General features: G+C 39.5%; 1 protein-coding gene across 2 annotated transcripts in view; it reads left to right on the top strand.

Moving 5' to 3' along the window:
- ANKRD28 (ankyrin repeat domain 28) overlaps positions 1-25,390 on the top strand; it is an 84,339-nt gene that overhangs the window by 17,942 nt on the left and 41,007 nt on the right. The window contains exons 1-2 of one of the 2 annotated variants that reach the window (XM_079947979.1): positions 12,150-13,593; positions 14,408-14,491. In XM_079947979.1, coding sequence (XP_079804105.1) covers positions 13,477-13,593; positions 14,408-14,491 — 201 coding nt within the window. In that variant the 5' untranslated portion in view covers positions 12,150-13,476. Of the gene's footprint in view, positions 1-12,149; positions 13,594-14,407; positions 14,492-25,390 lie in introns of those variants that run through there. The other variant, XM_079947980.1, reaches the window with a different exon arrangement.

The following is a 25,390-nucleotide window of genomic DNA, read 5'->3' as shown; positions in this document are numbered from 1 at the left end:
TTTCTAAAGTACTTGTTGGCTGATCAGTAATTGTTCAGACTAGTCAGAACTGTATTATGGAAGCTCTTGGAAGGTCCATTTTTAGCAAATTTGGGTTCTTACATTATAGAATTTAACATTGGTTTCTGCAGTATCCTTTAATTTCCTGTTGTTTCATACTATTGTTGAAAAGAACCTAGAAATGTAACTTTAACTGTTGCAATCCCCCCCCCGCCTATCAGTTTAGCTACACAAGTCTACATATGCAGATAGGTTGAAGCCGTGACTTCATTTGGATTTCTGTTTTGGATTAACTGCATTTTATTGTACCATCTGAACTTTTGACGTTGGTTTGTTTTAACAAGCCATAGTTAAGATTATGGTCTAGGTTCAACTATAACAAGCTGCAGTTAATTGAAAATGGAAGTGAAAGCTTCCAAACTGCTTTTCATAGACATGCAAAAGGAGGAGTGAGGATGAGGACGCTTGTTAACCTTTGGCTTGCTGCAAGTTCTTGTAAGGCTAACTGGTTGTTTAGAGTTATGGTACATCTGAATGAGGCTATAATGTTAGAGTTAATTCCCCTGATAGCCTAATGCTAATCTTGGAATTTAAATACCTTGGCTCAGGGGTCAGCAAACTTATTCAGTAGGGGGCCAGTCCACTGTCCCTCAGACCTTGTGGGGGCCGGACCATATTTTGAAAAATAATAATAATAATGAACCAATTCCTATGCCCCACAAATAACCCAGAGATGCATTTTAAATAAAAGGACACATTCTACTCTAAGGTTACCAGATTTTTTTCAATGAATCCGGGGACACTTTTCAACTTCAGTGGATTTTGTATGGGGACTGATTTGTAAATCCGGGGACTGTCCCTGGGAAACAGGGACGTCTTATAACCATATTCTACTCATGTAAAAACATGCTGATTCCCGGACTGTCCGCAAGCCGGATTTAGAAGGTGATGGGGCCTGATCCGGCCCCCGGTCCTTAGTTTGCCTACTCATGCTTGGCTAGTATGCTAGGCTTATTAATTTATACCCATTAAGTATTAAGTGATCATAGATGGAACCATTCAGGTTGACCTTTACCAGCATGTACATTTGTTGCTGTTTTGGCAGTTTTAACTCTGGGTCTGCCTAGTGGGTTCTTCTGATCAATGTTAAGATTGTGGATATAGGGTGTGTCAAAGAATGGAATGAATTTGTTTCACCAAAATTTTGGAATGCATGACATATTTTTTTATGTGAAAATGGCTTCCACCAGCCACCCCACATTAGTCTGAGCGTTTTTTAAAAGTGACTTCTATGATTTGAGGGACAGTGAAGAGATGGATGACACTGATACCATGGAAAAGTAGGGGGCAAGTGGTGCAAATAATATACCGTATTTTTCGCTCTATAAGACGCACCAGACCACAAGACGCACCTAGTTCTTGGAGGAGAAAAACAAGAAGAAAAAAAATTCTGAATCTCAGAAGCCAGAACAGCAAGAGGGATCGCTGCGCAGTGAAAGCAGCAATCCCTCTTGCTGTTCTGGCTTCTGGGATAGCTGCGCAGCCTGCATTCGCTCCATAAGACGCACACACATTTCCCCTTACTTTTTAGGAGCGAAAAAGTGAGTCTTATAGAGCAAAAAATACGGTAATTGGGCTTGTTGGTGTGAGGTAGAGTTAAACATCACAACCTAACTATACCCAGCCGTTTTGTCGTAGTCAGCCACTTTGCTAGTTGTATGTTCTGTGATTGACCTATATGAGAGGCAGGGATGGCTAATTCAGAGATTCATTTCCTCTGCCTTTCTCATCAATGAACACTTAGGCAGCTGCTTTGAACATTTGACACCTATACTGGACAAAGAAATAGGAACATTATTTTTTGTGTTAAGTGTATGTTGCAAGTTTCTTCAGATTATTTTTTGGACTTTTCCTTATGCCTCCTGTATATAGTGTAAAGTAAGACACTCTCATTCAAATGTCCTGCAGCTTTTAATTTTCTGTTCCCAAGAGAGTTTCCTGTTTTACTATGTGCGAATTTTTAAATTTTGGTGCGTGTACTTGCAGACTCTAGTAATTATCATGCTGTTGCAAAGTTGCTCTGAAGAACAATGTCTTAATTGCACAATCTTAGATTGAAATTTCAGATGCTGTTTAGAGTGGCTTCTTTCTTTCCTTTCAGGCAACTTTAATTAGCTAGAGATGTGATATTTTAAAATCAGGCTTTTAAATATAGATAGGAAGAAGAGGATTGTTCTGGGTTGGTAATTAGCAAATCTGTCTGGAATTGTCAGCCTATATTTCAGTATATCCATAGATGTAGTTATTGGAATTGTTTGCTAGACTGGATTTAAAATTCTGATTTTGTACCCCAGGGGGCAGTAGTTTACTTTATATAGTGGCTTTTTCATTAGCTAGTGAAACTGTGCTAAAATATATGCAGTCAAAACTTGCATTTTAGATTATGGATTTTTACACACAGAACCCAACAGTTGAATAGAAACCTATAGACTAAGAAATTTCTAGAGACTATTACTGCAGAAATGGGACTGTGTCGTAATGACCTCTGTTGTGAGGCTGAGATAATAGGCTGATTTTAAACTAGTGATTTAGATGAACTTTCCGTTTGAAAAGTTTGCACTTTTAAAAAAAATGCCATTGAAGGATAGTTCACACTTTAAGATTGGTTGTACCTGTTAAACTTTAATTTATGTATAACTCAACATGCACAACAGATTTATACACATCTAATTTGTACAGTCAGTTCACATTCTAATCCACTTCCAACTAATGCATGCTATCAGCCTTTCCTATAGAACATTTTGATGGAGTCTCATGATAAGACAAAAAATCTTGTTGCATGTCAGGACAAGAAGCATCCTTTTTATCGCTCACTGTCAGAATAGTCGGCCCTTTGTGGGTTCCATCTCCAAAGTAGATTTAGGGATTTCAAATCCAGCCATGAATCATGGAATAGGTACTCATTTCAAAGACATAAATTTCTTTTCAATGCAGCCCCTACAGAGGCTGACAGCAACAAATAGCTGTGGGACAACACATGAGAGTGTTTGTCACTCCAGGTAGAGAGAGTTGTGTTAGGTCAGGTCCATCCATCTCCCTCTCCCCAGGTCTCGATTACGCAGATCAGGTCAGCCTGTTTGTTCACAATAACATTATGGATCTTAGGAACTGGGTTAGTGTTCAGTAACACCACCACCAGACCTCCAGTGATGCCACAGGTAAGAGGTCAGAGCAAGCAACAGAATGCAAGCTTCTGTAAGCCTCTCTCGGACCCAGCCATCCTCTAGCCTCACTTACCTCTGCCTCCAGTCACTTGAATAGTTGATATCTCTGAGACTCCCTTGCAAGGCCTCCCTTCCAGGCACGTTTTTCAAGGACGCTCTCTTCCATAACCACACACTACCCCAGGAGCTCACAAAAACAGCAGTGCAGGCCGTAACAGGAACTATATATTGACAGTATCATCAGCACCTCAGTTAACCTGAGAAATATCAGTAGCATTCACATTTCAGTTTAAATAATTATCGGTTTTGAAATGTAGCAGTGATCTAGCTAGCACAATTGTCTTCTGAAATGTGTTATTTGGTGAGAAGGATTGGGTAAAGAATAAACCAAGAACAGCATCTGAGTTTAGCCGTAATGTGGACAGTGAATAAAGACATGTATTCCTGTTCCGTATGTTTACTAATTTGTAAGCATATACATGAACCCCAGAGAGTCAGATTTATCCTGTTCTTACTCATTTGAACTGGGATTTTTAATATTCTTTCTGCTTCCAAAGCATTACTTTGGAAAATCTTTCTTGAGCTGGTATAGGACTACATATTCCTGATGAACCTGAGTCTCCCCCAAGGATTTTTAAATAAATAATTAGGCACCATGCATCTGATTTAATGATTAACCTTGATCCTGGCTAGTTTTGCAAAGTCAGATTGTGCAGATGTAGTGATGATGAGTAATTCTTGCAGGAGTCACATTTTTTTAGATAAAAAAATGGTATCCATGGAAACTGTAATTCAATTCTTTCACATATGCAGTATGTCTGTTCCTAACCGCTAGAACAACAAATAGTATGTATGATTAGCAACCTAGTTATTTCCTGACATCTTAATGCATATGAATTTTGAGAAATGTATTCATTTGCCTTTGGCCAAATCTATAAGACATTTTTAAAAAATCTTTTGAGAGCTAAAATTCACAAAACAACAATAGGAAAAAACAGCCTCCCTCTGTCTTTTTTTGTGTCTTTCATGAAGGATCTTGTAAACCTTGCTAAACTGGCTGCACATGCTTATTTTGGAGTTCTCTTTCGCAGAAAACTCTTTGTCAAACAGGCAGCATTTGTATTTCTACCTTTTGTAATTAAAAAGACTCATGTATATAATTTGACAATAAACTTCTGGAAACAAAACAATCTGAATTGTCACATACTTGAACAAGAGTCTATTTGTAATTTTCAGGATGGAAGAAAGAACTAGAGAATAGTGTCCAAAAAGGAAAACATAGCATCTCCTCTCCTTTGAGGTAGTAAAGAAACCTGGATAGATTTCTCTAGTCACCTGATTTTAGCTGATCTATTAATACCCTTCAAACCTAGATGCTTAACGGTGCAATCCTATAAATATCTGCTCAGATGTAAGCCACATTGAGCTCAGTGGGATTTACTCCTGGGTAAGTTCATATAGAATTGCAGCTTAGGTAACTTTGCCATGTGCTCAGTTCTGAAAACTATTTTGTCATATGTATATTCTAAGAAAGAATGGGTTAGATCTCATCAATTTGCTCTTCCTCTGAATAATGTAACGGAAGATATTACGTTGCCAAAGAGGCTGGAGTTGGAAATGCCCTATACCAGTGATGAGTCACTGCTGAAGATTTTAAATAGTTGTAATCAGTGTGTTGTCCACACCCTTCCACAGGCCAGAATAATATGAATCATTTTCTTCTGTGTTTCCTAAATAGTTTGAGAGGAAGTATCATGTATTCCTGTAATAAGTTGTAAAACGCTGGTGGTATCCTCCCAAGTACTGCTGCTGATAGACACATGGGATTTTCAAAAGATTTTTCAAATGGTTTTGGTTTGACTACTAGACAAACATTTTGTTACCCTAGCAACTTACTTTAACCATAAAGATTATTTTGTATGGCTTTCTGTTGCCACAGATAAATATAACAAGGTGCTAAATATTGATAGGTTTGAATGCAAACAAATTATGTTTTTTTAAAAAATAGTTGAAGACTAATATCTTTGAAAACTATATTCAAAAATGTCCCCCCCTCCAGTTTATTCAAAATTATAAATAGTCAAGGTAGGGCTTTTTCCTCAGCCAAGGAATAACAAAAGGACTAATGCATCCAGCTCAGATTTTGCTTCCTGAATGAGCCAGAGCCTCCATAATGTGTCTGATCCCTGACTCATGTTTTGACTGGTAACTAGTATTTCAAAATTTGAGACTGTGAGGAAGCCAGTTAGGATGTTCTACGTTAAGGAAGCCTTGTGCCCCAGGTGGGGTTCTCTTTTGTTCGGGGCTCCCATCTTGTTCCACCTGGTGGCAGGTGGGAGTCCTGTCGCGACAGTCTCAGAGTCTTGGAGGTTGGCTCTATAACAGGGGTTAGCAAACGTTTTCAGCAGGGGGCCGGTCCACTGTCCCTCAGACCTTGTGGGGGCCCTGACTATTTTAAAAATAAAATAAATTCCTATGCCCCACAAATAGCCCAGAGATGCATTTTAAATAAAAGCACACATTCTACTCGTGTAAAAACACGCTGATTCCTGGACCGTCCACAGGCCAGATTTAGAAGGCGATTGGGCCTTAGTTTGCCTACCCATGCCCTAGTCTAATTCCCTAGTATTGTGATTTCTCATATTCATGCCTGCTGTTCCTGCTAGAAAGTAAAGGCTGCCTGTGTTATTTGGGTTTGCAGTGGTGATGGTAGTACTTCTCAGCAAGAATTCATAATCGTGGACTTTTGTCACTTTCTTCCAAGAAAGAAAATACTATTGAACTGTTCTGGACTTTATTCCCGGTAAACATAGAATCATAGAATTGTAGAGTTGGAAGGGACCTCAAGGTTCATCTAGTCCAACCCCCTGCAAAGCAGGAATCCCGATGATAAGGCTCCTGTTGTGTCAGATTAAAATTGAGCATTAGATGCACTTTGAAAGCAGGCTTTCCCTTTTCCAAAAGCAAATGTTGTACACTGATATTTACCTCCTTTGATGTCTGACTTATCATATGATGGCTTTCTATGAATACAGTCCTTGTCTTAGCTTCATTATTCAGCGTTGTGACTAAACGCAGTTGGTTGGAAACTTCACATCAAATAGTCAAATTCTTGAAGCAAAATGTTACCCCCCCCAAAAAAAAAACTTAGATCACAATCTGTTGTGTTGCTGCTGTCACTGGTTTCTTCCTATGAAGTATGAATTATCAGGTGTTAGAATTTGTTTTTAGTGATTTCTTGTTGTTAAGATGCCAACTGGAAAACTCCAGTCTGACAGCATTGTCTCCTGGCTACTGAATGATATGAGTAATCATACTTGCTCCCAGAGTCATATGGGATCTGGAATTGCACATGTGTGTAGAAGGTGGTGAAGATGACAGTGTCTTATTTTCTGCTGTTTGGTGTCAGTCTCTCACACCTCATGGCTTCAACCTTCAGGATAGGAGTTTCTTAGGGGAAACATGGGGAGCTGCTGCCACAGGGATGGGAGTTTAACAGGCCCTGTAAGCAAGCTGAAGCAGTGTTGTGCCTCTCGGAATCCCACCTACAAGAAGCCTACAACATATTATTCTAAGAGAAGCAAATCCTATCGTTTCTGATAAGCTGGAGTCAGTTTCCAGCAGCTGTGGTGTGTCCTCCTTGGATTTCCTAGTCAGAAGGGCTCATACCAGGAGAGAACTTTGGAGACAGTGGAATCAAGAGTTAGTGTTGTTGAACGACAAAGAACTAATGGTCTGAGAAACAGGTATTTTGAAGGAAGTACAGTCAACAACCTTTTCACACAGAGGTTATGTTCCCCCTGCTCCGTGCTCATCAGCAGAGTGTGTATAAGCGTGTCCCACTCCATTATGCCCTGCGTCTTTTGGTTGTTGCCTGTACAGAGAAGGGAGGCAAAATCCTTAAAGGATTCAGATAGAATAAGTTGAGGACAGTACTACAGAAGAGATTCACTCAAACTTAGAAGAAGTAGGATATGATCCCTTCATGTTCTGTGACAGTTATAATTGCTATCATTAGCTATAATGACATAAGGATAGCTTTTTATTATCGCCCCAAAATATAGCACTCTGTGTCCTTATGTTATATTCTATGTGGCATATGGGTATAGTATGTAATTTGCTAATTATACTTTCACATGGGTGGGCAGTAGCAGAATGTCACTTTTAAATTCCCAGGTAATGCTGTGCTGTATGGAGCTGATTCTCTTCAGATGAATTATTCCCGGAATACGTTTGTTTCATACTCTTATAAACAATATTGTACTTTCAAAAGATGTTATTGCAAGGCAAGTAGTGCTTCTGTAGGTATATTTAATGCATACAGTTAAGAGTCCTTTTTAGTAGGTATTTCGGTATTTCAATGCTTACTGTAACAAGATAACAAAATTAGAAGTACATTCATTTTACATGTCATTTTCCTTGTTCTCTGGGATTTTTAAATGACAGACAACTTAATTTTGTTTTTAATATTAATTTCTGCAACCAGGCATGGAGTTAAGATGAACTTGTGATTTTTATATGGATGAATTTGTGACATATCTAGCAGCTGTGTTTCATATAGTACCTGACTTGCTTATGCTTTTTGAAAATATATTTATGCCAGCTTTCCTTCCTGCATTGTTAGAATTTGCTAAGAGAGGGCTTGTAGTCACTAGAAATATACTTAACATTTAAAAAGATACTGTACTAAATATATTTACAAACACACATTTGGGAATGTTCTGTTTGCTTTCTTGTGATATATAGGTGCAGCCATTGCTTCCTGTGTTTCCTACCCCAAGCCAACTGTGGTATATATAGCAGAGCTTTACCTGCATATCTTGATAGGCAGGGTTCCTCCAGAGGCTTACCCTTAAATATCAATTGGGACAGTCCCTTGTGCTTTCCAGAACCTAAGCCCATTCTCGTCTTTTCTTTCTTTCCTCCTGTTCTGAGGGTTTTGTTTTGTTTTTACAATCAAGTTGCATATAAGATTTGTAAAATAAACAAATAGTTTAACGTCTGCATCACTGTGTCCCAGTACTGCCTTATAACTTTCCATAACAACCCCCCCAAAAGCAATTCCTATTGAAAATTAGCCTTGAGAGATGGTGAAAACCAGTCACATTTCATACACCCTCCTTTCCTTGCAACCTGGAACAGCTAGCCAATTGGGACCCAGTTATTTGTAAAAAGAGGGACATTTTGTGACAGGTAAAAAGGTAAAGGTAAAGGTACCCCTGCCCGTACGGGCCAGTCTTGACAGACTCTGGGGTTGTGCGCCCATCTCACTTAAGAGGCCAGGGGCCAGCGCTGTCCGGAGACACTTCCGGGTCACGTGGCCAGCGTGACATCGCTGCTCTGGCGAGCCAGAGCCGCACACGGAAACGCCGTTTACCTTCCCGCTGGTAAGCGGTCCCTATTTATCTACTTGCACCTGGAGGTGCTTTCGAACTGCTAGGTTGGCAGGCGCTGGGACCGAGCAGCGGGAGCGCACCCCGCCGCAGGGATTCGAACCGCCGACCTTTCGATCGGCAAGTCCTAGGCACTGAGGCTTTAACCCACAGCGCCACCTGCGTCCCTTTGTGACAGGTACCTACAATTAATTTCAAGCACTTGATTGTTGACACCTGTGAATCACACACAGAGCCCGCACCACTGATGAAAACAGCAGCAGCGAGTGACCTTGTCCCTATGGGACACTATCAGATCCAGGCTTTGAATAGCAAGGTATATTTAACTTCTTCCTCTCCCCCCTCCCACCTCTGCAATTCCAGTACAGACAAAATTCCAATTCAGGTGATGGGAAGTCTATGTGACTCTGTTTCTTTGTTACCGCTCACTGAAAATGTAGTTTTTGGGGCTGCTGAAAATTGAGTGAATGTTTATTTTAATGCCTGGAGCTGGCCTCCAACTTCATTAAATCTTGTGTTCTTAGGAAAGGTGTGTTTGTTGAATATCTGCCTCTCTGCAGCTTTTAAAGGCACAGGAGCTCTGTTAAGAGAAAAGGTAGTAACCATGTTGTTCCCTGAAGACATATGCTCTGAGGCATCTAGGCTAACACTAGCACCCAGATTGCTAGTTTTTATTTTCTGGGTCTGTTGTTTTGAGTTTACAAAAAGCCATATATGGAAAAAAAGAGGGGGGACACAATCCCGTGCACTTAGAAGCAAGTCCTGGTTTAGCTTTAGAAGCTCTGGCTGGAAGCTGTTTCACTTACCACCGATATAGCCATGCTAAGAAGACCTTTACCTGATTAATTTTTGCATGTCAGGTTGCTGTTAAAGGCATAGGAGCAGGGCCAGTTAAAAAAAAGGGGACTTCTAAAACTGCCGTCTCCTCTACTTTCTTGGGAGCGAGCCTTACTGCATTCAGTACACATTCTAAGTAAACGTGCATTGGATTGGGCTGCATTTTGCAAAATAACTCTGGAGGTAATATTTGCATTATACTTCTGTAAAGGAGTGATGTATTTTCACTACTGTGTAAGTACTAATTATATTGATGAGGTATGACTTGGCATTGATTACTTTCACAATCCTATTTTTTAAAAAAACAAAAGCAAGACTTGCAGTGTCCAGTGGGATTTATTCTCATATGAGTGTGCATAGGATTGCAACCTTGCAATGTTCCACCTATCATTAGCTCTGTTAGCCTTAGCACTTCTTACCATAAGCTGACCATCCCTCTGCCCCACCAGCCCCTATTGGTGTTAGCTGCCTTTGCCCTTTAAACAGAAAAAAGAAGGGCAAAGTGCTTCTAGTTTTCCTCAGTTTTAGATAGCTTCAGCCCAGTCTTATGCATGTTTACCCAGAAGTAAATCTCAGGAGGCCTTTTTGGACATAATGTTCCAGACTAAATAAAACCATAGTTCTGTTGAGCCAGGAACATTATGTTCGAAAAGACTCACAGAAATTTACTTCTGGGTAAGCATCCACAGGGCTGGATTGAAGTTGTCAAACCATAGTATTGAGAACATTAGACCTGCATGTTCCCCCTTCTTCTCCCCCCTTTGGCTCTTTCACCCGCTGACCTCACTGTCCTGATACGTTTAAACCAGAGCTCCATGTTACTTCTGAAATGGGAAACTCTCATTTAAATAGATGAGGATGGAAATTTCAGAGCCAGTGCATAAAGGGGAACATGGTGAGCCTCAGTGCTCATTGCTGACTTACTAAACTATGGTTTAGTAAACTAGGAACATTATGATCATACAAGATCACTGTGTTCAATGTAACTTAAGGTAAAGGGACCCCTGACCATTAGGTCCAGTCGTGACCGACTCTGGAGTTGCGGCGCTCATCTCGCTTTATTGGCCAAGGGAGCTGGCGTACAGCTTCCGGGTCATGTGGCCAGCATGACTAAGCCGCTTCTGGCAAACCAGAGCAGCGCACGGAAACGCCGTTTACCTTCCCGCCAGAGTGGTACCTATTTATCTACTTGCACTTTGACGTTCTTTCAAACTGCTACGTTGGCAGGTCAGTAACTTATTTCTCCCAATTAAGAATTCATAGGATAGCAGACTTAAAACATCTAATGTCCAATTTTGAATGCATTGTTTTAACCAAGTTTCATTTAAATAAATGGGATTAATTTACCAGTATGAGGAAATGACTGAGGTGACAATGTAAACAAAAATTGTTTCTAGCTAAAATTTCAAAATCTCCGAGCTGAGGACAGCTGAGTCAGTCACTTGGAATTTTGTTTAAAAGTATTTTTCTTCTGAAATGTGAATCTTGTTTCATTGTATACTGCTGAACTTATTTTTCACCACAGAATTTGAAAATACCAGTGTTTGGTTGATACCTGAAAATTTTGATACTTAACCCATAGGAGTATATCTACAGTATTCATATCCAAAGCAGCTTACAAGATACAGTGGTGCCCCGCAAGACGAACGCCTCGCAAGACGGAAAACCCGCTAGACGAAAGGGTTTTCCGTTTTGGAGGCGCTTCGCAAAACGAATTTCCCTATGGGCTTGCTTCGCAAGACGAAAATGTCTTGCGAGTTCCTGCGGGTTTCCCCCCCTTTTCCTAAGCCGCTAAGCCGCTTATCAGCTAATCCGCTGATAAGCCGCTTAACAGCTGATCGCTAAAAGCCGCTAAACCGCTAATAGCGCTAATCCGCTAAGCTGTCAATGGGCTTGCTTCGCAAGACGAAAAAACCGCTATACGAAGAGCCTCACGGAACGGATTAATTTCGTCTTGCGAGGCACCACTGTACTTCAGATATCTCTTGTTATGGTCATTCAGCGCATGTCCGTTGAAACTCTGCTAAGTCTGTATTTTAAGATCTGAAATTGAGAACCTTAAAAATGTAAGGTTACTTAATATGAACTGGAAGTACTGTTGAGTTAAAAAAGCAACATTTCCAATACTTTGGGCATATGACCCATTTATATAATACACCCACAGATCACTGCTACAGCTCAGCAGATTCAAACCAAACCTGTAAATTCAGATTATTGGATGACATTTTTTGTTAGTGTTTGTTAATATCCTCACTTTTCTTAGGTGCTTGTTAGCATGCTAAATATGTCTTTTAACGGCAACCCAAATATTTCTGGTAATCAGCTATTACTTTGTATAATGGATTGATTTTTTTAAAAGGCTTTTTAATTCCTAGTTTATAAAGACTAAAAAGTTGCATGGCCACAGAGGGTTAACTGAGACCGTTCTGAGAATATGGTAACATATGAAAGCAGTTATGGGTTGGAATTGTTTATTTTCCTACATTGTTAGTCAGCAGTGCCAGTATACGAGTTTCATTGTGGCTTTTAGTGGAAAATGTTAAAGGCTCAACAGAAATCTTACGTTTTAAGTGAATTAGTCACACAAAACTGGCATCGATATTCTGTGAGGGCTGCCCCAAAGCTGCTTTTTCCCTCCCCCTGCTACAGGAAGTTGCATCCAGAGCAGTAGCTCAGTTATTTGGTAAGTGTAACATGTGAGCATTACTAGGCATTTCATTCTGCGGATCTATTGCTCTGTTGGAATACTGCTGCGGGTGCGATTTTTGTGTCCTGTTAATGTGTTCTGTAATGACCTTTTTAAAGCACTAGCTTTTTATACCGTTTGCGGTACCATCTGCTGCATGAAAAATCCTAACTTAATGACAAAATTTGGATAAATAGAGCATTTAACGTGAAGAACCACAGGACTTGCATAGACACAGATCTTCAAATAAAGAAGTTGGCTGAAAGATGATGCGTGGAGCCTGATTTTCTCCCCCCTCCTTCCCCCTTTTTACATCGGTCTGAATGAAGGCTATAATGGAACCTCTATTCACACAGTGATCAAAAGAAGCGCTCGAGTGATGAACTACTTCTGCAGGAAAAGTCTAAAGCAATAATTCAAGTGCTTGTGTTTGTGGTGTTTTGCTAAAACGTTACGTGTTCGTTGTTGGAGCAGCTAGCTAGAGCAATGGTCTGATGATGGAAAACAAATGTTCTGCATTTCTTTTCTGACTGATGGAGAAGCGTTCTGTGTTACGGTCTGTTGGGGAATCTAGATTGAAGAAGCAGTATTATTTGAGTCTCATTGTCCTTTGTTGTCTGACTCATCACATGTAAATGTACTGCAGCTTAGCTGTACATTGCAGGCATTTTTACATGGAGAAGAAATGTCAACCTTGGAGCTTTAGTGCTGAATAACTGTTGAGTTATACATTGCTTTTTGTGTGATGGACTTTTGATTTTAAGGCAGTAGCATTTTTAATTGTGGAATGATTATGACCTGGAACACTTGGGGCAGTCATGTATGCCTTTTTCGGTAGAAATCCTGCTACCGTTAACTGGAGGCTGACCTTGCTGGAGTGGGGAGAGCTGTGATCATCTCTGCCAGAGCAATTGTCTCTTGTTTCATTCTATACAGAATGGTGTTATGTCGTCTATAACAATGATTTTACTGTTTAGGTAGTCTTATTCTGTAGAACTTAAACAAAAGCAAATTGGCTGGTGAAAGTTCAGAATTTTTATATATACTGTTGTAATTTCTACTGTAAGAGGATATTTTAGTAATTGAGTGCTATAAAGTAATAGCAGAACTATTTTAGCAGAACTTTTTATGGAATATTTTGGAATACTTCATTAGCTGAATATGTTGTTGAATTTGACAAATAGAATATAATTTAAGTTATGCCATTTTAAATATTTCAAAACAAAGCACTAGTGTTTCTAAATTATGTTTGAGAGGAAAAGAACTTTCTGTGCTGTCTTGGCTATCCTTGGGACAAGGCTGTTACAAATCTAATTTTCTCCTTCAAACGGGTCGAATGAGTCGTGTGTGTATTGTTGTTTTGGAGGAGGTGGAAGATGATGCTCCCACGTTTATTTCCAAACTGCCTCAGGAAAGCATATCACTACATCCTTCAGCTTCAGGACATTGCTTGGTAAGAGGTTCTTGCTAAATATGTCCTGTTTGTAATTGTGGTTCAAGGCTCCATTGAATATGAAAGTGTAGCTGGTATTTATTTTGCTGAAGTAGTTAATATGGTTGTGTAGATTCACTTCTGTGTCTAACGATAATCCTAATGAATGAAACAAATTCTCTAGATTGTTCCTTTTCAAACCTTAAGGAGTGCTCCAATCATTGCCTTCAAAAGTAAATTGGCAAAGAAGTGAATTTTGTAGCAAATTGTTTCTAACACAGCTCCTAAAATAATTGGTTATGTAGTCTTTCAAAAACCATATAGTATATTCTGTAGTAAAGCAAGTCCCATTCTTTAAAAATATGGAAAATAGATCATGTGATGCAGGGCTACTAGTCCAGCAACATTGTAATAGTGGAGTAGTTATTATTTATTGCTTTGGCAATAATGCTTTCACATGTTTATGGTGGTGGTTAGCACATGTAGATATTTTTAGAAATAGATGTGTTTGTCACCAGATCATTTAGATGTACTGCACTTCCTTATTTGTCTATCACATTGCATGCATGTGTCTAGTTGTTTTCTGTTTCTTTCAGAAGGCATTCTGCAAAATTAGTATGCAATAATCAGGTATTTTTTATTTTTATCTTGTATAGATAATTAGTGGAGTATGGTTGTTTATGTAGAAGAGCATTTTAAAAGAGTGCATTAGACAGATTTTTAATGAAGTATTTGTGATATGGAATGTTTTGGTACTCGTCTAAAACTGTGGTGGAATAATTACACCTGAATAGCATTAAAATTAAAATGCTTTCTCTGTTTTCTTATATTTTAGCCACCACTTGTTCAAGCTATATTTAATGGGGACCCTGATGAAGTTCGTGCACTAATTTTTAAGAAAGAAGATGTTAACTTTCAGGTAAATGCCTTATTTTTTGCTCATAGATTTTATTTTATTTTGTTGTCTTTTTCTTCTTATCTGAGACACTCCAGAAGTCTTTGTAATAAATTTATTTATTTATGAAATATAACTTACCCTACAACTATTCTGTCAGATTTTACCTACATTTGGTGGTGAACTAATTAATCTGTTTAGTTTAAAGAAACACTTGCCTATCTTTCTTCTTAAGTTTTTAAGATATTGTAATAATAATAAGACTGCACTAAATTGCAACAAAGTTACAACTCAAATATGGTTTCTCCACCATATACCACTATCCAGCCTCTAGTTACTAATAATCCTTACCCACACCCATAATTCATGTTGGTGTTCAAGTCATCTCATTTTAGCCCTTTCATAAAACCAAGGAAAAAGATGGGGGACAGTGGAATGCCAAAATATTTCACTTTTTAGAGCTGGTAAACTGGATCAGGTTTCCTGCTGCCATGTTGGTTGTCCAAACTACTCATAATGTGACCTGTTCTTTGGCAGCTGGATAGACAATTGCAGGCCTTTTTTCTGTAGGTGCAAGAGGCTTTTTAATATTGCAAAATCAGTCTAATGAATTTCCCAGCAGCCAATACATTTCATGTACAAGCGGGACCTGCAAAAAAATAAATAAATGTGGCATTGTGGAATTTATTGTTCAGCCACCCCTGACTTCTTCCTTGATAATTCATTCCATTTCCCCCTAGTTTTCTCTCTTATTTGTATTCTCTTCCCAACAACCAGTCAGCATTCCATGCCCACTGAGCATGCTCAACCTGCTCATTGGAATGTTTTGTGAGCTGTTGTCCCCTGATACTTCTTTCTTGTGCATGAGTGGTGCTGGCTACATATGAACTGGCATTAGGAGAATTAAGATAATTATATATGATGATCCTGTTATTATATTCATGCATCACAATTCTTTGTATATTCACTAAAAGTGTCACATTTAGTTCAGTGGGACTTACTCCCAAGTAAGGAAGGGTGCATAGCCTTGCAGCCTTAGTCATGCAGTTATTATGATCATACTAATTATCTGATGTTATATGATTTATCGTCTGACTGCTGTTAGAAACAGGATGCCTGACTAGATGAGCCCTCAGTGTGAGACTAATTCAGTGTTATACATGCTTACTCAGGAGAGAGACCTGTTTAATTCTGTGGGATTTTTTTGCTAGAAAAATGTGGCCTGTAATTCTAATTCCAATTTTCTGGGAGTAAGATCCATTGAATTCAGTAGCACTTGTTCCAGAGTAGACATAGACACTAGGCTTTTAGTCTATCAACATTCCAGAGGGATATGGTTTTAAGTACTAATCGGGTATTTAGCATACAACTTACTTTTAATGCTGTTTTACAAAATATGATGGGAAAATTATGCTTTATTATGACTTTTAAAGAAGTTCTTACTGTGTATGAGGAAAATAGTGATAGGTTTACTGGCGAAATCTTGGTTCAATCTCAACCTGACTAGAATTAGACACTGAATTTAGTGGTTGTTACTAGTGGTTTTAAAACAAATGTATTCTTTGTATACTGGGTAACTTTTGTCATGATGGGTGTTGGCTGGTGAAAATATGTAATGGAAAATAAATGATTGAAATCAAATGTCATTGAAACAGGGCTGCTCATTAGAATTTTAAACCAATGTTTCAAATGCAAGATCTAGTGCACAGTAACTCTATTATAGTTGTGTGAGCCAGAGCACAAGATGCTTTCCAAAAGGACACAAGGATTTGGTTGTAATAAAGCCGACAGTGAGGATAGGCTCTGTCCTAGTTGTATTCTTCTTCTGCAAGTTATGAACAAAGCAGGAATTGAGTGAGTTGTGATCCAACATGTGTAATAAAATAATACATGATTAGGGTCAAACCATTCCCAATTTGTCCTCTGTTCAGTTGGTGGTACAGGCAGCCTCCTGTTTACATGTGTTCAGTATGTGTGCAACCGTGTATACGCACATCATATGCTGAACCTGGAAATGTCATAAAAACAGCACTAAAAAGGTGGAATGGGGTGTTTGCAGGCATTTTCAAGGGGTTTAAATTATACGTGATTTCACTGATGCGAGCAGTGCCTCAAAACGTAGTCCTTGCATAAATGGGGGGCTGCCTGTATTGTAATTGTTTCAGATTTTCAGCATGTTAAGTAGTGTGTTATTTTGTAAAGTAAATAATGCTGAAGTGCCAATTGATGGTGGCACACATATTACAATGAATTATAATGCTTAGTTGCTGCAAACCTTCCTTGATGGTTGTAGGCTAGCGCTCGAATCCTAGAGTGTGTCCTCTAATGTGTGCACAGATCTTCTGTGGTTGGGGATCTTCATTGATCGATGCATGCTGGGGAATTTTGATAAAGTTTATCTGCTTATAGTGATAGGGCAAGCCATTTGTGGAGGAGGAGCTCTTAGAACTCCCAGGTCTGAAACAGACTTGTGGATGAGGGTTGTGATATTTTCGTTTCGGGGAAATGTTATATTCTTCACTGTTTGGGTTGTCAATGAACATAATTTAGTCTGGAGTAAGCAGGGTTTTAGTTGAAACTTTGGAAGAAAGAGAGTTCTCCCCTGCTAATTATGAATAAAACTTGACAGCATCCATAGGAATCATATTCAAGTATAATTGGTGAAGATACAGTAAAAGCACAAGCAAGTGCAGTTGCTTAACTTCATTGGCTAGGATCTGTAGAGCTTGTTCATGAGTGGAATAAATCCTGACTGGGTGTGTGTTGAGTATTTTCCTTCTAGCTGCATCCTGGAAGGAAAATACAGGGTAAGGTGTAAGGTAGGAAGGGATGTCAGCTTCTGGGTGCATGAGATGTTCTTCCTAGTTCTCTAGATCCTGGTCGCTGTGCAAGAGTAGCAAACATTCAGTGCTCTGCTAAGGTTGAATAATAGTTAAACAGTACAGTGGTACCTCGCAAGACGAATGCATCGTAAGACGAAAAACTCGCAAAACGAAAGAGTTTTTCGTTTTTTGAGTTGCTTCGCAAGACGGATTTCCCTATGGGCTTGCTTCGCAAGACGAAAACGTCTTGCAAGTTTGTTTCTTTTGTCTTAAAACCGTGCATTCACTTCGAGGAGCAACTCATAGCACGCGGTGTGGTAGCCTTTTTTGAGGTTTTTGAAGAGTTTGGTGATTTTTGAAGCTTTTCCAAAGTCCGTGCTTCGCAAGACGAAAAAATCGCAAGACGAAAAAACTCGCGGAACGAATTAATTTCGTCTTGCGAGGCACCACTGTAGTCTGTTAAAGTTGTTTCCTGCCTTTGGCCTAAATTTACTCATTGTTGTCCACTCATCAGCCACTGATGGAGTTTCTGGGGAGGTAAAAATTTGTTCTAAATTTTTACCGTGTTTAAGCTTGAGGCCACGCTATTTTGCATTTTGTTGGAGTCACCATGCATGCTCTATAGTTATAGAAACAAAGCGGGATGGAACCGTGTGCAAAGGCCCTCCATTGTGCATTGGTTGTTCACTAGCACAGAAGAGACATTTCTAAAAATAGACACTGACCAATATAATGTTTCTAGACAAACATGATTTTTCATTTCCTTTTTATGTAAAGATGCCAACAAACTGATTAGTCATTTCCTCCCATTTAGTAATGTAAGTTTGCACTTACTTAGAAGTGTTAAAATAAAAAATAAAAAATTGTCCAGTAGCACCTTAGAGACCAACTAAGTTTGTTCTGAGTATAAGCATGCACGCGAAAGCCTATACTCAGAACAAACTTAGCTGGTCTCTAAGGTGCTACTGGACAATTTTAAAAAAATAAATTACTTTGTGTCAGACCAACATGGCTACCTACCTGAATTTAGAAGAGTTAGAAACAGAGCAATGAAAGCTAGGAGCTAATGTAATTCCTTGTCATAAAACGCACCTAGAACAATAGGAGTTTTGAACACTGTTTGCATAGTGGAATAGTGCATAGTGTGTTTGCATAGTGTGAATAGTGGAATATTTTTCTACAGGCAGAGAGAGTCCTCCCCAATTTCCAGGAAGGGATAGTTTACATATGGTGCTAGGCCATGATTTAACTTTATGTGGAGAAAACTTGGTGAATCCAAGAGACTCCTGCACTCTCCCTTCCTGGACTGCCAGGACAAGGACTTCTGCTGATATTACTTTCTGTCTCAATGAATCTCAGCTTGTTTATTTACATTTGTATCTCACCCCAATCCTGGGGTAACATACATCAAATGCTATACAGTACAGTTTAAAATAAAATAATTTTTTGACATATTTTAAAACATTGTAAAGCCATTTAAAGCATTTATAATATCTAAAACAACAACCATATACCCTCAAAGTTATTAATTTCACATTTACCATGGCTAATATCTGTCACTCATCAAATACCTGGGTAAATATAAATGTTTTAACATGTGCCCTGAAAGTCAGTGAGGGATATAGGTGCACCTTACCAGGAAGGCCATTCCACAAGCAGGGAGCCATCACTGAGAAGACCTAGGATCCTTGCAATAAGATGAATCTTCACATTCATGAAAGTGCAGCACTTACAATATTTTGAATTACAGTGGTACCTCTGGTTACGAACGCTCCTGGTTATGAACACTTTAGGTTACAAGCTCCGCTAACCCAGAAGTAGCTGCTTCTGGTTGCAAACTTTGCCCCAGGATGTGAATGGAAATCACGTGCCGGAGGCGCACGCACAGCAGGAGGCCCCAATAGCAAAAGGATAAGAATGGTTTCAGCTTCAGAACGGACCTCCGGAATGAATTAACTTCATAACCAGAGGTACCACTGTAACTATCATTGCAGTATTACTTGGGCATGTCTAAATTAATGGTAAGCTAGATTGTGGAATAGTACTGATCTGAGGCATGTGTAATTTTCATCTGATCTCCCAACCTTGCAGAGAGTGCAGATATTGTAGTTTTGCTGGAAATTGTTTTGGAATGGAAATGAACATGCTTACCTACTTTTGTGCTACAGAAACAAATAAAGCATATATTAAAATCCCTCAGTTCCATTGTTAGACACACATTCATTTCTTCTGATCGTCCGGCTGTGAGGCATGAAGGCCTGCTCCCTGCAAGGCCCTTTTCACCTGGCCTAGGTGGCGGGACCCAGATTCACCCAGCCCTACTTTGTTAAATATGTATTCTGTAGTTGACCTCCTTTGTAATATTTTATTTTGAAATCTTTATGATAATATTTTAGTTTACTGTTATGTTGCTTTGACAGTATGCTCTATATTTGACTTTCTTCAGATTGTTTTATTTATGTTTTATTGATTTAATATGCTGTAAACCGCTTTGAGATTTTTCTTAAAAATATAAAGCGGTATAGAAATTTAAAAAAAATTAAAAAATAGTAAAAATTTGTTGGTCTTATCCTTGATATATTTCTGCAACATCAGCTACAGTAGTTTTTAAAATGACAAATATATCACAATAAAATCTGATCCCGCTATATTTGTACTTGGAACTACTTTCACCTTACAGATATAATCGTTTATTAAATGACCAACTAAGTAATATAGAGAGGGATGCGGCTGGCGTTGTGGTCTAAACCACAAAGCCTAAGTTATGAGAAAATAAAGTCCAAGGTACGAGATTGGCTCCATTATTTTCAAATAATGGAGGCTTTCAAACAAGACAGGAAAATTGGTTTCCAGGTGGAGAAATCGAAATTGGAAACAGAATTGTTAGAACCCAATACTAAGAATTTATCAAGAATGTACAACTTGCTGTTGAAGTGGAATACAATAGATGAGACAGTGAAGTCTGCTATGGTTAAATGGGCACAGGACATAGGTCATGACATTATGTTTGCTGACTGGGAGCAGTTATGGACCACAGGTATTAAATTTACGGCATGCAATGCTTTACGAGAAAACATTATGAAAATGATTTATAGGTGGTACATGACCCCAGTCAAGCTTGCGAAGATTTACCATTTGCCCAATAACAAATGCTGGAAATGTAAAGAGACTAAGGGTACCTTTTTCCACCTTTGGTGGACCTGCCCAAAGATTAAGGCCTTCTGGGAAATGATTTATAATGAAATTAAGAAAGTGCTTAAGTGCACCTTTAACAAGAAACCAGAGGCATTTCTCTTGGGTATGGTCGGCCAGTTGGTGCCGAAGAAGGATAAGAATTTCTTTTTGTACGCTACTACGGCAGCAAGGATTCTTCTAGCAAAGTATTGGAAGACACAAGAGCTACCCACGCTGGAGGAATGGCAGGCGAAAGTGATTGACTTTATGGGACTGGCAGAAATGACCGGCAGAATCCGTGACCAAGAGAAAGAGACTGTGGAAGAAGATTGGAAGAAATTTAAGATGTATCTTAAGAACTATTATAAAACTGAGGAGTGTTAAAATGCTGAGGGGAAAAGAAGACGTAGAATTGCAGCGATAATTGGGTTTAAAAATTTAGGGTGGAATAGAGAAAGAGGACAAATTTATATTTAATTGGGTAAGATAGGTTGCTGAATAATGGTACTAAACTAAGGATGCAAAAAGGGAAAGGTATGGGGAAGTCCGGGAAAAGAGGGTTATGAAAATAAGGTTAAGAAAATATGAGTTTGTTGTTTGTTTGTTTTTATGTTGTTTTTTTTGTTTGTGATAAAAAATTGGAAATTAATAAAAATCATTTAAAAAAAAAAATAAACCACAAAGCCTAGGGCCTGCCAATTAGAAGGTCGGTGGTTCGAATCCCCGTGACAGGGTGAGATCCCGTTGTTTGGTCCCTGCTCCTGCCAACATAGCAGTTCAAAAGCACATCAAGTGCAAATAGCTAAATAGGTACCGCTCTGGCGGGAAGGTAAACAGCGTTTCTGTGCGCTGCTCTAGTTTTGCCAGCAGCGGCTTAGACATGCTGGCCACATGACCTGGAAAAACTGTCTGCTGACAAATGTCGGCCCCCTCAGCCTGTAAAGCGAGATGAGCACCGCAACCCCAGAGCCGTCTGCAACTGGACTTAACAGTCAGGAGTCCCTTTACCTTTTAAGTAATAAAGAAGCTGAAAACTAGAGCCAGGATTCAAGAACTTTAGGCTATGTGATGGGGGTTTGAACAGCTGATCCCTATGTTTTTTAGTTTCATGCTCTTTAACTCCTGATCTATGACCTTGCATCCATGGTAAAAGGGAGTTTTCCAAGAAGAATCCAGTTGTTTTTAGGTAGAAGACATGATTTGAAATATGAAAGTACTTTAAGGAGGAGATAATGAAGACCTCTGTGTATGTCATATCTCTGTAAAAGTGTAGATGTTGCCACTCTTGTACTTGTGAAAGCTATAGCCTTTGACAGTACATACTTTTCTTTCTTTCTTTTTTTACTTTTAAGAAAAGCACAGAAATATATGCCAGAGAGCCAATTATAGCTTTCCCCTGGTGTGCTTCTGTAGTGTACATGAGTTGTTTCAGGGGTTTTAGGGTGTTTTTTTTTTAAGTTGGCATGCATCAGTTTGTATGCAACCAAATAGAAATGAATTAAATAAGGAAATCTAGCAAAACACCAAGCAGAAATTAATTAACTTCAAAAGTAGATACTGCTTTGGTCTCTCTGTTTTTTGAGGCATTAATTATTTAAAAGATTAGTGGATAATTTTCTTTTGCAGCTGGAACCACACACAAGCAAAGATGTCATAAAAAAGAAAAATGCCTTGTTAAATTGTATTTTCTTCCTAGATAATATTTCAATTAGTAGCTTTCACAGATGTCAATTTTCACTGATCACAAGGTGCTGCTTCTGGTAACATTGCTTCTGTGTGTCTTGCAGAGTTTGTGAAACATCATCTTCACTATAAGCAGCCATGTTTGAATGTGGTATATACATTTTTAAGTTATACAGAACATGTCTCTTAGCCAGGGTGCATGATGTTTGCTGTGTTGCTGGAAGTACAAAGGGAAGCTATATGCCTATAAAAATTCAGTGATAAAAACTGCCCCCTGCTCCTCCTATAGCTGCTTGCCCCAGCCTGGACACGCAACACTGTCAGGTTGTGTCAGTGGCAGCAACAAGACAAGTTCTGCAAAGCAGCTGTATTGGCTCGAAGCCTTAGCCTGGGGTGATCAGCTTCCATTGCAAAGAGGCTTGAAACCGAATTTTCTGGGTGGGACTCATGAAAGCCAACCTGATTGCAAGCAACAGAACATCCCTTAGGAGAGTCACTTGTGGGCAGCATCACCCCTTGTCAGCTGTTGGAAATGTGGATTGCTAGCTTGTGGACCTGGGTAGGAGGCAGGGTCCAGGGAGTATCTGTGATGCTACTCAGAGTAGGAGACTGAGTGGAGGTGGAGGATATTGCTGTGATTTCTCTTAGGTGAGAGATGGATAATGTCTGGGATTGACCAGGTGAGAGCTTGTTGGTTACAGCATTAAAGATCAGGAGATGGTTTGACCGGAAGGGTAATTTCCCAGGAACTTCATTTATTGAATATTTTTGACTGCTGTAAGCACAGGTACTTTAATCATCTTTTTTACCTAGTTCTTATTGCAGTGTTTTCTTAGTTAATGCCATGCTGCTGCTGCTGACTACTGCTTGTAATTAGATCTTTTATTGCTGCTAAAGTGGGGAGTATATTGGTGGGGTATCCATATGCCCAAGTAGTCATGATTTCAGAGCTGGGAGAAATGAGTGGTCATGGGGTAAGAGTGATCATGAGCAATGGAAGTTATGGTGTGTGGTGAAGGGAATAGCTTCTGGCAGGACTCCCCTTTTTGGTTTTCCTTTAGCCCTTACCTTAGCTCCCTGGTTATTCTATCACTAAATGTGCATTACCAAGAATTAGGTGGAGGAGCTGGGTAGAGTAGATCTGACCCAGCTGTGCCCATCTAGGCAACAGCTTGGGGTCAGTTTACTTGAAGCTTTGCCTAATTTTATTTATTTAGCAAAAATTATATACTGCTTGCTTGTAATATAGAGAACCTCTAAGTGGTTCACAAAAAAATAGAAAGTATAGCATTAAAATTATTGATTAAAAATGAGTTATAAAACATTCAAAAGATGACTAAAATCAACATGAGCTAAAACAGAAAAATACATGCAACTTCTGCCTGCCTGATGTCAGTGGGCAAGGAATTCCAGAGTATATGCTGCCAGGCGAAAAGATTGATTTCTTACAAGTTTGGAATGAGTATTGTGTGGCATCTGTAACAGATTATGGGATTAGACAGGTAAACTGATCCCAAGCAGTTAAGGGTTTTATATATTTATAGTATCACCTTGAACCTGGCCCAGTAGCGAACAGACAACCACTGCATATCTCTGAGCAGAGGTGTTTCATGCAGGCAGCTTCTCACTCCTGTCAGCAACTGTGCTACAGCATTCTGCAATGACTGCAGCTTCCCAATCAAGTGCAAAGGAAGCCCAGCATAGAGTGCACTAAAGTAATTCAGTCTTGAAGTCACCAGTGTCTGAAGTGCTGTGTCAAGTTTTCCTGGCCCAAGATCAGCCATAGCTGTCATACTGCTCGCTGCTGATAAAAGTTACTTCTAGCTACTGAGGCTACATCCGGAAAAACTCCCAGACTGCTTACCTGGAGGAAGTACAAATGCTCTCCATAGCAGACAGTTGATCAATTTCTCAGACACAGGAGCCAGTCGCTCACTGTACCTTTGTCTTGCCAGGATTCCAGCTCAGCTTATTTCCCCTCATCCATTCCACCACTGCATGCAGGCACTGGTCCAGGGACCTCATGACCTCTCCTGACTCAGATGTTATGTGGAATGTCAGCAGTGTACTGATGTTAATGTGCCCCCAAACTCCTAATGATTGCTCCCAGTGGCTTCATGTAGATATTAAATAGCATTGGAGGTAGAATAGTGCACTGCGGCATCTCAGCAGTTTGGGAAGCACTCTCCTAGTGCTGTCCTCTGGACTTTGTCCTGTAGGTAGAAAGGGAATCACTGTGACACAATGCCCTCCATTCTCATTCTCACAGAGCTAGTCCAAGAGGATACCATGGCTAATAGCATTGAAAGCTGGGGAGGGACTGAGAAGCAGGAGCAATGTCACACTCCCTGGGACCTATTCTATGTAATGGTCATCCACCAGGGTGACTAAGGCCAGGTCAGTCCCATGGCCAGGCCTAAACATAGTTTGGAACAGGGTTAAATAATATGTGGCTTCCAAGAATGCTTGCGACTGCCCCACCACGACTCTCTCCACTACTTTCCCCAAGAAGGAGTATTTGTGAGCGGTTGATAGTTATTTCAGTCCAAAGGGTACATGGCTGGTTTCTTTAGGCGTGGCCACGCCATCACATCTTTCAAGACAGCAGGTACCACAGTCCCCTTGCCTCATATGTGTCTATCTGACCACTCTGATCTTCAGAACTTGTACGTTCACAAGTGCCACATGATGTTCATTGCACATTTGTGAGAAGTCTTTTAGTGTGGCAGCACCAGGGCTTTTGGAGCTCCCTGCTTGTTAACATTAGGCAGCAGCCTTTCCTACAATGTTTTAATCATCAACAAGCCTACCCAGACATAGTATTTAGTTACCTGTATTAGTTTAAAATGTTTTACTAATTTTGTTTGTTTTAAATATAATTGGTTTGCATATAGTTGTTTAAACCAGTTTTGTAGATTTTAGCTGGGTTTTTAATCTACAATTTTACTATGCACAGCACTTTTTAATCAGGTAGTTTATACATTTTTCTATGTAATAACCAATGTAGCACCACCACCAATAATTTATTACTTGTACCTGCCCATCTGACTACCGTATTTTTTTCGTGTATAAGACAATATATTTTCCTTAGAAATAATAGGCAAAATCTTTGGGTTGTCTTATACACGGATAACAGATGGGGGATGGGCGATTGGTGGCAGCAGCCAGCAGGAGATTGGCAGCGGTGATTGGGCATGTGATTGGTTGCTACGGCAAGACCTGCTGATGATTGGCTGTGGATGTT

The sequence above is a fragment of the Podarcis cretensis genome (assembly GCF_951804945.1).
Source record: "Podarcis cretensis genome assembly, chromosome: 12".
NCBI lineage: Eukaryota > Metazoa > Chordata > Lepidosauria > Squamata > Lacertidae > Podarcis > Podarcis cretensis.
Note: the sequence above shows the minus strand (reverse complement) of the source record. Positions and strands in the feature narration are given on the sequence as shown.